Below are 12,025 nucleotides of genomic sequence, written 5' to 3'. Positions count from 1 at the left end.
CTTGATTCCATTTAACAAACATTTAATAAGAGTCTATTGTGCTAGGACCCGGAGAAGCAAAATATAAAACAAGTCCCAGTTCTTAGTCTCAAGTGGCTCTAATGGGGAAAGTGGAGGACTCGCAGAGATACAGAAAAAACTCCAATCCGAGTTATTATCTATACACACAGACGTCCAAGCAGAGTGCATGAAGGGAAATAGAATACAAACAGTCTGGAAAACCAGACTAGAGCCAAATTATGGAGAGCAATAAGATGCCCGCATATGAGCCTGCAGGCAAAGGAGAGGTATGTGGTCAGAGCCATACGTTGGGAACGTTATTCTGGCAAAGGCGGGAAGGATGGGCCAGAGAAGGAAGATATGGGGGAAGTGAGTCAGTGAGAACCAAACCAAACCAAACCAACAAATAAATAAATCTGTTGGTCACTTTGTATATAAAACATTCTTATCAAAGACTTTGCAGTTACGGAACACATTGAGCATCATGTTATCTATGTTTTTGCTAAGTTAGTGGTTCAGAATCTCAGACGCAAATCTGCCAGGGTTCTTGGATAATAAATGTATTCACTTTTGTTCACGGAAACATTCTATCGTGTTCCTTAGGATAGAAACTACTCAAAGGGAATAAATTAAATATTCACTCTTTGAGTCCAATTTATTTAGTAAGTTACTGCTTGGGTGCACAATAAAACCTCATCGTACAGGGCCTGCCGTGTATATCATCGTCTTCTTTAAGGAAATGAGGATTGTCTAAAGCGATTAAAGATCCTTGAAAAGTTTGTTCTCTGAAACAGATTAAACACCTTTGGTCCCAGGCGAAACTCATGAACCGCCTCCTCCACGCAGCCTTCCCTACCGCCCCCCCCCCCCGGCTCTCTCCATCATCAAATTTCTTCTAAGGTCCCTGTCTGGACTTAGGACCTTCTCCCTCAAGCCGACTTCAACCATGGGTATTGGGCCCATGGTCCCATAAATGGTCTTGTATTACAAATTGTTACATACACCTGTCATATCATCCCACTGTTATATCACAACCTCCATGAGGGCAAAATCAGTATTTTGGGTCATCTTTGTAGGTGCTCAATAACCGTTTAGAAATTTGCTCATTCGGTCAATAATGTTTTCAAAAGGGGTACAAGAGCAATTACCACTTCAGACGTGTCTCCTTTCTCCACAAAGTTCAGGGTGACATTTCTAAAATGGTGATGGCTTAATTTCTCATTTGCCTGTCAGAAGAAAGGAACACAAAAAAAGGAAGAGACCCCAAACCAAAGCCCGCCGGCTCCCGGGAATCCCAGGTATCGTGGCATTAGCATTGCCAGAGAAGACCGGCTCATTTTACGTGCAAAGTGGGTTGCATTTGGAGCCTGCCAGTCTTCCCGGTGTTTAAGGTTGTTTCAGGGGGTCACAGGAAGGGTAATGGCATTTAGAAGCTTTTTATGAGATAAATGGACATATGGTTTCTTGCATCTAATAGGTAAAGTGCTATATCATACCATCTATAATTTTATTATACTCCCCTCCCAATGACAAGGGGGAAAAAGTTACAGAGTGGACTTGGAGTCCCTCTAAGTTGTACAGTAAGAGGCCTAGTACTAGAAGGTGGTGAGCACCTGTGCCCAACTAGGGTTGGGAGATCCAGCTTTGAGGCCCAGTTTGACCACTCGCTGTGTGGCCCTGAATTGGTCCTTTCCCTCCTCTGAGGCTCCATGTGCTCCTCTCTAAACTGAGAAGGATGCTATTTACACCATCTACTGCCCAGTGTGTTTGTGGGGAAAGTGCTTTAGAAACCTTAAAAAGCTAAAGAAATGGGAGCTATTATTCTAAGTGCACAGGTATGGCTTTCAAAAGAAATGGATTTGGCCTAAAAGCAAGGAGCATCACAGAGACTTTTTGGTGCATGCATTACTATGACAGAAGAGCTTAAGATAAAATAATCTTCTGGGTTGAGTTGGGTGGGGGTGGGGAGTCACTTAAACAAATACACACACATTGTGTATATATATATATATATATATATATATATATATATTCAATGTACATATTTAATGTCAGAGTTTTGAGTCCTCCAGGAGGCCTTTACAAACCGTCCTTGGGTAGCCATGTCAGAGACCAACATACCACGTGTCTGACTGAGTGTAGCCATCCTCCCATGAGAACCAGGGATTCTGTGTGTGATTCTCCAGTGCCCCTGACAAGGTACTCAGGTTCTTATGACCACAGTAGTTCTAATGGCAAAAGCGGTGTGACATCTATACCTTCTTCTCTGGCCCAAAGCCACAGGGAATTTCCTCAGAGATAAAGCATGTCTCCTACCCCTTGTATTTTAGAATTGTGACCTATTTGGTGTAGCTAAGCATTAGAAGGCAAAATAGGCACTGGCTTTTGCCTTTTTATTCATAGACTGCTGTTCTCTCCTTCCCTCTTTCATGGCCACCTATTGGTCTTGTTCACAGAAGAAACTCTAAAAAATAAAGATTAGTCAAAGGGAAAAGAGAAAAATCAATGAACCAATTGCACCAATGGCCTTCTAGTGGTTTCTCAGAAGTAAATGCTTTTACACATGCAGATACGCCTCCTTTATGTGGAAGAGTGGACCAAGACCCTAGAATAGAAGGACCAACTGATCTTTGGGAGCACTGATCTTTGGGAGTTCCTCTGACTGAAAAAAATCATTACCCTAAGCCTCCTTAGAGGGGAACCCTTCTGTACTAAGCCAAGCCAGTCATTAGGCTGAGCATCCATCACTGGGCTCAGATTCACCAGCTCCGTGGAACCTGTCAGAGCTCAGTTCTCAGAGGCCTGGCTTATTGAGAGCCCAGTATCATTTCTGCACCCCAATCAGGCCTAAAAAAAATTGTGGGACCTGACTTTTTTCCAGTAGAATCACTTCCATTTCACAATCCTGTCCCGAAATGCTAGAGGAAATGATCTGATCTCCCTTATACTGTGGTTAAGTTGTGCTTTCACCTCCAGGTATGACAGACCCAGATGAGTCTGGGTGACCCCATGGCATCTAAAATGAAGTGGAAGGAAAGAGAGATGCCTTTGGGTTTGAATCCTAGCTCTTTGACCGTGTGATCTTGGACAAGCCTCTTGACCTTTTTGAGATTCTATTTTTCCCTTCTGTGGCTGGACTATATTTCCTCACCTGGCTCTGACGATCTGTGATTTAATGGAGTATCTGATAGTAAGAGTAGTTGAAGTCGGAGTGGGTGGCTGAAGAATTTCCTTTTTGGGAGATTTTTAATAAAACAGATGCTTATCTTTGATGGTTGGTTGATTTTATATTCAAGATAAAAATAAGGACACGACAGGACTTTAAAAAAATCCCTTCCAACCTTTGAACTGAAGTCAGATGACTCTATCTCCAAGATCTCTATAATGTAATGTACTATTCTTAGTAGATTGTCCCAACCAATAACAAACTAGAAGAAAGAAGACCAGCTTCTCATTTCTTCTCAAAAGAACTATTTGAAAATAACCTTAGAGACCACATGGATTGGGGAGTCGGAGAGCTTCATTCCAATCTCCATTTCTCAAGTTTGTGTGATATAGGGCAAGTCACTAATTTCCCCATGGTTCGGTATTCTCATCCTCAGAGCCTGAGTGATAGCTCCCCCAGGCCATTTGTCAACATGCAGTGAACCTAAGATTAAATCCATGTAAATATCAGGAGGAAGAAACAACTCTATATACAAGTTTATAAGAAAGGGACATTATGTTGAATGACTACCAAGCAGAATCATCATCATATATGCCCCTTCACTTGGGCGTGACATACTTGAATGTTTCTCGAAAGGAAAAAAAAAATCTTTCCTAGCACGATTAAGATTTGATCTTTGCTTTAAATCTCAGTGGAGCTTAGATTGGGTCCATAAATAAGGCTTTCTAAATTGTCCCCTTGAGAATTTGGCTGTTGAGAATTTACAAAAATTAAGGGTCATTCTCTTGCCAAACCACTCACCTAATGCACACATTTTATAATAATGACTGAGAAATGCCAGATTTCAACCAACCCACTGAGTTATGGCCTATCCTTACATTTTCATTAATGCAAGATTTTCAAAATCTTATCCTCTTGGCATGACATTTTCCATTCCCCTGTTTACCACATATACAATTTAGGAGGGAACAGTTTCCAAAAATGCTGACTTTCTTCATTATCAATTTATTAACTGGAATTACAGAAATATGGACCGAGAAGAAAACCGATTGCCAAAAAGACTTGAAAAGTTGCAGGGGATGAGAAAATGAGGTTTTTAACTTTTTTTCCTGAAAACCAACGTTCAACAAGCTTTTGGCCCAGGGGTTCTTGACCTTTTTTAATGGAACGAAGCCTGCTGACAGTTTAGCGAAGCCTGTGCGTGTAGTCCTCAAGAATAAAGTTTTTAAGTGCACAAAATAAAACGTATAAGGTTACAAAAGAAACCATTTATATTGAAACACTGTTAACAAAATGATATTTTTTAAAAAGTCTGCTGACCCCCTTGAGATCTACACATGGACTTGGATGGATCCTTGCTTAAGGCCCCATTCCTTAGAATGCTACAATGAAAAAGAAACATGGTTCCTTGGTGAGAATGTGCCTTTTTAGCCTAAAACTCCCAATGGCTCCATAGGTGACTACTTTTAAAAAAAATGAATTTAAAAAAAAAAAAAAGACACATGTGATTTAACATGTATTGGACAACCTGCCATGTGGAGGTGGGGGGGGGGGGGAAGGAGAGGAAAAATTGGAACAAAAGGTTTGGCAATTGTCAATGCTGTAAAATTACCCATGCGGATAACTTGTAAATGAAAAGGGATTAAAAAAAAAAAAAGACACATGTATTGTTAGGATCCCCCCTAGGTCACCCTTCAAAAGAAAAGTGAACCTTCCAAATTTTGTAGGAATATCTCATTTTTTTTCCCATTCCAAGTTGTGCTATCTTCCCTACTTTTTTACCTGCCTAAAGGTAGGGACTCTATTCTCTGAGCTCATCATCTCAAAGGCAGACACTCAATAGAGTAGGAATCTCTGGGGAATCCGTGGATGATGTTAAAATGGAAAAGGAACTCCCCGATGACAAATGTCCCACTCTGTTTCCAGTGACTGTGTCTGTTGTCTCTGCAGCTTAGAAAGCAATTGGGCCAACGAGGCCGGTTTCTCAACACTGGAGTTACAGCAGAAGCTTTCACTGGCTTCAGATGGAGTTGGCGTGGAAGCACTTAAGTAAAGCCGTCCTGTGGCTTTGGGGCATGGGCTTGGCCAGTGTTCCTCTTGCCCCCAAAGGACCAGAAAATGCTACTTTTAGCATCTTGAAGAAGAGCTGAAAGAGAGAGAGGGACAGAGACAGAGACAGAGAGACAGAGACAGAGAGAGACACGTGGGCTTTCATCTTTCCTAACGCACAAAAACTGCTTGGTTCTAAGTCAATGGGTCTCTTCAAAATTAGCATTTTAAAGAAACTCAATCTAGGTGATGGGGCTCTCTTTGGGTTTGGGTTTATTTACTCTGTATGTAGTTGGCTATTTTTATGGTTCCCTACCACATCCTGCTCCCGATGCTTCATTCTAGTAGGAAGGAGACCTTGGGCTCTCCCCGAAGAGCCAGAAAGGTCGAAGCACCAGTCCCCAACCAAGTACAAATAAGTTCACATGAAGTTGGCCTCGAGGTCACGAATGTTCTTTGAGCAGAAATTGCAAGCTTTGAACTTCATTGTAAAGGGAAAGGTGAAAAGGCTACTATCTGTAGCAAGGTTTGGGGACAGAAAAGGGGGAGGGAGCTGCTTCCTCCCTCCCCTTCCACGCTTTTGGGTCCTACGATGGCACTGGGTGCATCTGCCTTGAAAACTCTACGTAACTCCGCCCCCCCATCTCCTCTGGCTCATCTTCTGAGTCCCGCCCAAAACACCCCCTAAAGGATTTTTTTTTTTTACCCCAGGGGTAAACTGCACGGGTGCTGTATTGTGCTGCCGCCTCCAAGGCTACAGCAATGAGATTGTTTTTTAAGTCATTTGACATGTGCTCTGCTTTGCGTTCTGTCTCCCAGCCTTGGGGGAGGAGGGGAGGAGGCGGGGAAGGGGAAGAGGTAGCGTCCCTTTCACTGACACCCACAATACATTAGAGTCCAGAATCCTGGATGTTTCTACTTATGGGCTGTGTGATTCTGGGCAGGACGCTATGTCTTTTGGTGCCTCGTTTCGTCAACTGTAAAATGGGCACACTACCGGCGCCTGCCCGCCAGGGTCCCTCGGGAGACCCGAGGAGAGAATGGCTGTGAAAGGTGCTTACCACGGGTGGTAAGCACCCACGGTGGCCGCCCCTGGCACACAGTCCCAGTGTCTGCCACGGTAAATTCTGCAGAAATGTTTGGGGACTGAAGGGGGGCTTCAGTGAGCGATCGGCTTCCCAGGGCACCCCCCCCACATACACACACACCCACGCCGCTCCTAGCCCCCCACGGGTCCGTTGGGTTTTTCCCTCCACGAGCATACCCACCCCCAAACGCAGGGATCCCTGCCTTCTAGGGCTCCCTCTCTTTGTCCCCAACTAACTGCACTTGAGCTTCACTAAAAGGCAACGGGGGGGGGGGGGAGGTGTTTTGAATTTTCTGCCCCTCGAGGCCCCCAGAACGTGCTTAATTCCCGGCCGACGCCCGAGAAATACAAGCTGAAAGAGCCTGACGACAATCGGGTCAGAATGGCCTTTTCGGCGAGCGGGGGGTCCGAGTGGCCTTGAACGCTGCCACCGGGTGGAACTGAGGCAGTCCCGGCAAAACGTCATCCCTCCCTTGGCAGCGCTCGGCTCCGAGCCGCGGCTCGCGCTCCCTCCTCCCCGCGCTGTCTGTTGGCCGCCCTTTGGTCTCCTCGCCGAGGGAGGGGATGGGGAAAGGCCACCCGGATGCCCCCAGCACACTGGGAAGGCTGCCCGAGCCCGGAGGGGCCCGGGCGGGAGAGAAGAGGAGCCGCAGCCCGCGGCGCTCGGAAGGAGAACGGGGAACGGGAAAAAGTTCGAGTGGCCGCGCAACAGGTCACATCGTCAGCAACCTTCCCGGGCTGCATCCCTCGCTCCCTCCCTCCTTCCCTCCCTCCCTCCCTCCCTCCCTCCCTCCCTCCTGCCAGGTAGACGTTAACGAGGGCCCTGGCTCCGCATCCCGCCCGGCGCTTGTCGCACACACAGTAGGCACTTCAGTGTCGCCAGGACAGCCAAGCCAGCCTGCGGGGGGCGCGGCCTCCCTCCCCAGCGGGGAGGGCGGGAGCAGAGGCCAGGGCGCCCCCACCCGGACGCTCCTGGGGGAGGGGGCGCGGACGGGGAGGACTTAAAGCGGGGAGGGGGAAGGCGGAGGAGGAGAGCGCTCGAGGACCGCGAGTTGGAGTTCGAACAATCCGTACCGGCCCAAGCATGAAGCGCAAGCGAGAGGAAGGTCCCGAGGTTCAGTGGCTGCCCGAGGGCTTCTGCGAGGGCGAAGACAACCGCCCCCGGGCCGCGTCCCCGACCCGGAGCAGGAGCCGGAGCCGAAGCCGAAGCCGCAGCCGCAGCTCCAGCCCCAACCCGAGCGCCGGCCCCAGCCCCTCGGGGCAATCCGAGCGGCCCCAGCTGCCCCCGAGCTCGCTCTTCAACCTGTCTCTCCTCAAGCTCCACTATGGCCTCCGGCAGGTCGAGCCCAACCTCCGACACATCGTGCTGGTGGTGAACACCCTGCGCCGGGTCCAGTCGTCCATGGATCTGCAAGCGGGCCCCCCGGAGCCCCCCGGCCCGGCCCCTCCTCAGCCGGCCGCCCCGGCCGCCCCGGCCACCCCGCCGGGCAGCCCGCGCTCCCGCCGCCGGGGCACCGGGAGTCGGTTCCCGGGCATCAGCGACCCCCGCAGGGCGGCTACGGAAAAGCGCCCCAACGCCTGAGGCTCCGGCCGCCCGGCCGGCCCTCCCACTGAGGCCTCCGAGAGCCGGCCTGTTTTCCGGACCTGGACGTCGCTCCCCAGCCAAGCGCCGCATCCCGTCCGGTTCCCGTGCCATCCTGTCTGATTCCCGTGCCATCCTGTCTGATGCCGGCCCGACCCGTCCGATCCCGGCCCGCCCGATTCCGGCTCGACCCGTCAGATCCCGTCCGACCCCGGACCGTTCCGTCCAGTCCCGGGCCGGGGCGGGCCGGTCCACGCCGTCTCATCCCGCCCCCGCCCCCGCCCCCGCCCCATCCCACCCCGGCTCGACCCGTCCGGCCCGGTCCCGCCAGCTCCGCATCCACCCCGGCCCATCCAGGAGCGGGACCGCGGACGAGGTCGAGCCCAGCCCCGAGGCCCCGGGGTGTGGGGGGGGGGGGTGGAGAGGGGTCCCGGGGGCCAGACCAGATCAGACCCGGCTGGCGTTTGGCTCCCGGGACCCGTCGGGGAGATCGGCTGCAGCCCGCAGCCCGAGAGCGGCGAGGGGGAGAGAAGGCCCATCGAGACGGTCCCGCCTGCGGCAGCGGGCCCACGCAACGTTCCGCGACACGGGACGGGCCCCCGACGGGCACCTCGCGGGAAGGAGCCGGAGCGGAGGACACCCCAACCCAGAAGCGGCGAGAGAAGACGACGCGAGACGTGTGAGCTGATCCGCGCCACCCCACCCGACCCCCCCCCTCCCACCGCCTCGCCTGCACCCTACTGACCGGGACTCGGACCGACCCCCCCCACCCCCACCCCCAGACGGCCTCCAGGCTTGGAGGCCACCGTCCTGACGGAGGAATCGAGGTTTGGGTGGCGACTTGCCACCTTCGTGCCCGCGGAGGGCCGGGCGCCCCATCCCCCCACCCCAGTTTCAGCGTTCTGACAGACCCCGGCAACCGAGGTCCCTCGATGTTCTAGCCCGGGGGACCCGATCGCGATCTGCGTCGGTTAAAGGCTGTATTCGAGCCGACGATATCACAGATCTGGTTGTTTGTTTGTTTTCTGGTTGACTTAGACGTAGAAAAAAAAAAAAAACCACAAATAGTTAGAAGTACCTTTAAGTGTATAAAGCTTGCAAAAGTGTTTCAGGGATATCAATGGTTAAATGCTGCTGTAGATTTTTCGTCCAAATTTGCTATTTATTTTATAGGAACCGATAAGATTTTACATTTTGTCTCTTTGCTACTCTTCTTTTAATAGATGTAATGATAAAAATATTGGTTTAAATGTGGTGTTTTTCTTTGTTTTGTTTTGTTAAAGGTTTTATAATAGAAAAAGATATTTAGATGCTTTCACATTAAGGAAAAAAAAAATCTTGGGTTCAGGCAAAATTGAAACTTGTAAAAAAGAAAAAGATTGTGGCAAAAAAAATTGAATTTGCGATCTCCCCGGGTGTCTCTACTTAGTATCTACCTGGTTCCAGCCTGATGAGATACTAACCGAGTAGACATTGCTCACCCAAACTCGAATAATCATGTATTCTTCTGCTTCCCCTTTTTTCTTTTAAGAACAGCTGTAATAATTAGCATCCATGAGAAATGTGGCTCTCCAGATTATTTCTCCCCTATGCCAGCAGTGGGACCATACTTTGCTACGCCCACAATCCCTAAAGTCTGAGTAATTTTTGAAACCAGCAACAGATTAAAATCTGTTCACCATGTGCACCACCAATGTGGAATTCCCATACTCAAAATTATTCTCAGAATTGCAGCAGAAAGAAAATCTGTGCTTCTGGTTGAGATAGCTTGGAAATCAGCAACTGGGTTTGGGAAGGATAGTAGTAGCTCTCTGTATTTTTCGTATTAGCAGCAGTAGGATGTGTACACCTGTGCAAATGTGGCCCCCACCCCTCCTCATTTTGAAGAAAGGAGAAGTACCAAGAGTTGTGCTAGTTACAATTGAAGAATTCTGACCATAAGCTATAGATCTTTTCTTTTATTACATAAATATCAAAGTGTTCACAGCATCTAAGCTAACTCCAAATTATATATTTTATAAATCCAATAAATAAATAAGTATTGTATTTGATTTTCTGCATCCCAGTTCAAAAGAAATACATTGTTATATGGCTTTGATTTTCCATTTGAGAGAATGTGCTTCTAAGTATTAAAGTTTAAAAAAAAAAATTTCAGCCTATTTGCATCTGTTCACCAGCTGAGCTCACATGCCCCATTGGCCTAACATCTCCAATTTGTCAAAATGTGGCTTAGTGGAAGGAGATCTGGGTTCTTGCCCCAGCTCTGCCCTGTACTCCACGTGTGACCATGGGAAGGGGCTCTGCGCCTCTCCAGCTCAATTTCTTTATCCATCAAATAGTGGGGTTCAGACTAGAGATTTTTCTCTACAGACTCTTTGCTCTGACATTCGGGGGTGGAGGGGTGAGGGGGGTGAAGGGGGGTGGAGATGGGGAAAGAACACGAGCTTTGTCTGTCTTCTGCTGTCACTCTGTATGTGCTATAATCTGCTTGAGGAAATAAATAAGAATCAATTCGTCAAGCAACCAACACAGTCTCTGGAGGTAGAGTTGGAGAAGATTTCAAATAATGAAAAATATTATATAGCAGGATTACATCTCAGGAAGGGACCTCAGAGACTATTGAATCCTGCCCATCTCTGACTCAGAATTATTTCCCAAAAAAGGGTCCGTTGCCCCTTTTTGGCAAACTAGACCCCTCGGCAGTCTGGCAAAAATTAGGGCCCCCCTTCTCAGAATTATGTTTTGTAAGTAACTGAAGGAGCTATTTGGTCAGTTGGAAGTCAGTGAAATTAAAGATATCATTTTTTCCCTATCAAATTGCACACATACCCCAAAATCTATCCCGAGGACCCTTGAGGTTCAGTGAACCCAAGATTAAGAACCCATGTTCCATAGCAAAGCCTCTTAAACTGTGGGGTGCAATCCTATATGGGATCACCTAACTGAATGGGAGGGGGGTCACAAAATTGTGATTTATCATCAGTTAATGTTTGATTTGTAGATCTATCTTATATACCTATATGCCAGGGCTGAAGTGTAAAAGTTTCTCAGGCAAAAAGGGATTGTGGGTGAAAAAAAATTTTTAAGAAGCCCTGTTCCAGAGAGTACTGCACCAGGGAACAACTTTGCCATTCCCACAGTGAGGGCAAACCCCAAACCTCCCCAACCGATAGGCCATTCCACTGGAGGATAGTTTTTATCACTTGATTGTCTTTAAAAAGAGCCCAGATCTGCAACTGAAACTCCCCCCTCCCCCCCTCTCCCACCATTGCTCCTAGGTCTTCTCTTTAGGGACAAGAATAAATCCCATCTCTGTTCCACATGAGATACTGCTAGCTCTACCAGCACCCCATCCCCCCCCCATCAAGTGACCTCCACCAAGTTATACCTCTCCAGTCCCCTCAGCCCACCCTAATATGGCACGGTCTCAAAGGTGAACACCCAGAATATTTGCCAAGGCAAAATGTTTTAGGGATTTGGAAGTTTCTTTGCTATAGAATTTCACATTTTTCCACTTACCTACTGGTAGAGCCAGCCCAATCTGCCTATTTCAATCAAGTCATTCTTTGGCCTATGCTTTAAAACCCAATAAGCAGTTTTTTTTTTCAGAAAATAATCTGTACCCACTTGTCTAAGTGTATGATTCATTGACAGACTCCAACATTATTGTTAGAAAATGCATCTAGTTACTCAGAATTTCCACAATCGTCGGCAATTCCTGTGACCAGAAAATGGCCCTCTTCCATCTCAAGCCACATAAGAGTTCTACATCCATTAGATTCTAAATGTATAGTACAGAGATATAGATAGAGATATCTAGAAAAATATAGATGATGTCCCAAGGATGGAAAGACTCTCGATCAAGAAGGAAAAAATGTCAACAGAGCAATCAGAGCTTTTTATAGAGAGAAGCTAATAGATCATTACTGGGCTCTCCCTGCACAGATCTCTGATAAATTAATACAAATTACCTGAAATTTCACTTTAACTACGGTCATCATAGAAGCCAAGGAATTGTGACCAGATTCATTTAAATGTAAGCTCTACTCTGAAAATGAAATCTCTCCGAGAGGGAAAAAAAAAAAAAGATACAGAGGAACAAATTGAAAAAAAAAATAGACAATCACAGGCTATATTCAAG

General features: G+C 47.8%; 1 protein-coding gene across 1 annotated transcript; it reads left to right on the top strand.

Annotated features, from left to right (window-relative positions):
- Positions 1–7,094: 7,094 nt before the first annotated feature.
- Positions 7,095–7,900, top strand: LOC116420284 (SERTA domain-containing protein 1-like). The gene has a single exon (XM_031944694.1). The coding sequence runs from the start codon at positions 7,387–7,389 to the stop codon at positions 7,882–7,884; it is 498 nt and encodes a 165-aa protein (XP_031800554.1). The 5' UTR covers positions 7,095–7,386; the 3' UTR covers positions 7,885–7,900.
- Positions 7,901–12,025: the final 4,125 nt, after the last annotated feature.

The sequence above is a fragment of the Sarcophilus harrisii genome, chromosome X (assembly GCF_902635505.1).
Source record: "Sarcophilus harrisii chromosome X, mSarHar1.11, whole genome shotgun sequence".
Lineage (NCBI taxonomy): Eukaryota > Metazoa > Chordata > Mammalia > Dasyuromorphia > Dasyuridae > Sarcophilus > Sarcophilus harrisii.
The sequence above is the reverse complement of the archived record's forward strand: the minus strand, read 5'-3'. Positions and strand labels throughout refer to the sequence as shown.

Coding starts and splice junctions, on each gene's coding strand:
- LOC116420284 (XM_031944694.1), top strand. CDS start 7,387: ATGAAGCGCAAGCGAGAGGAAGGTCCCGAGGTTCAGTGGCTGCCCGAG.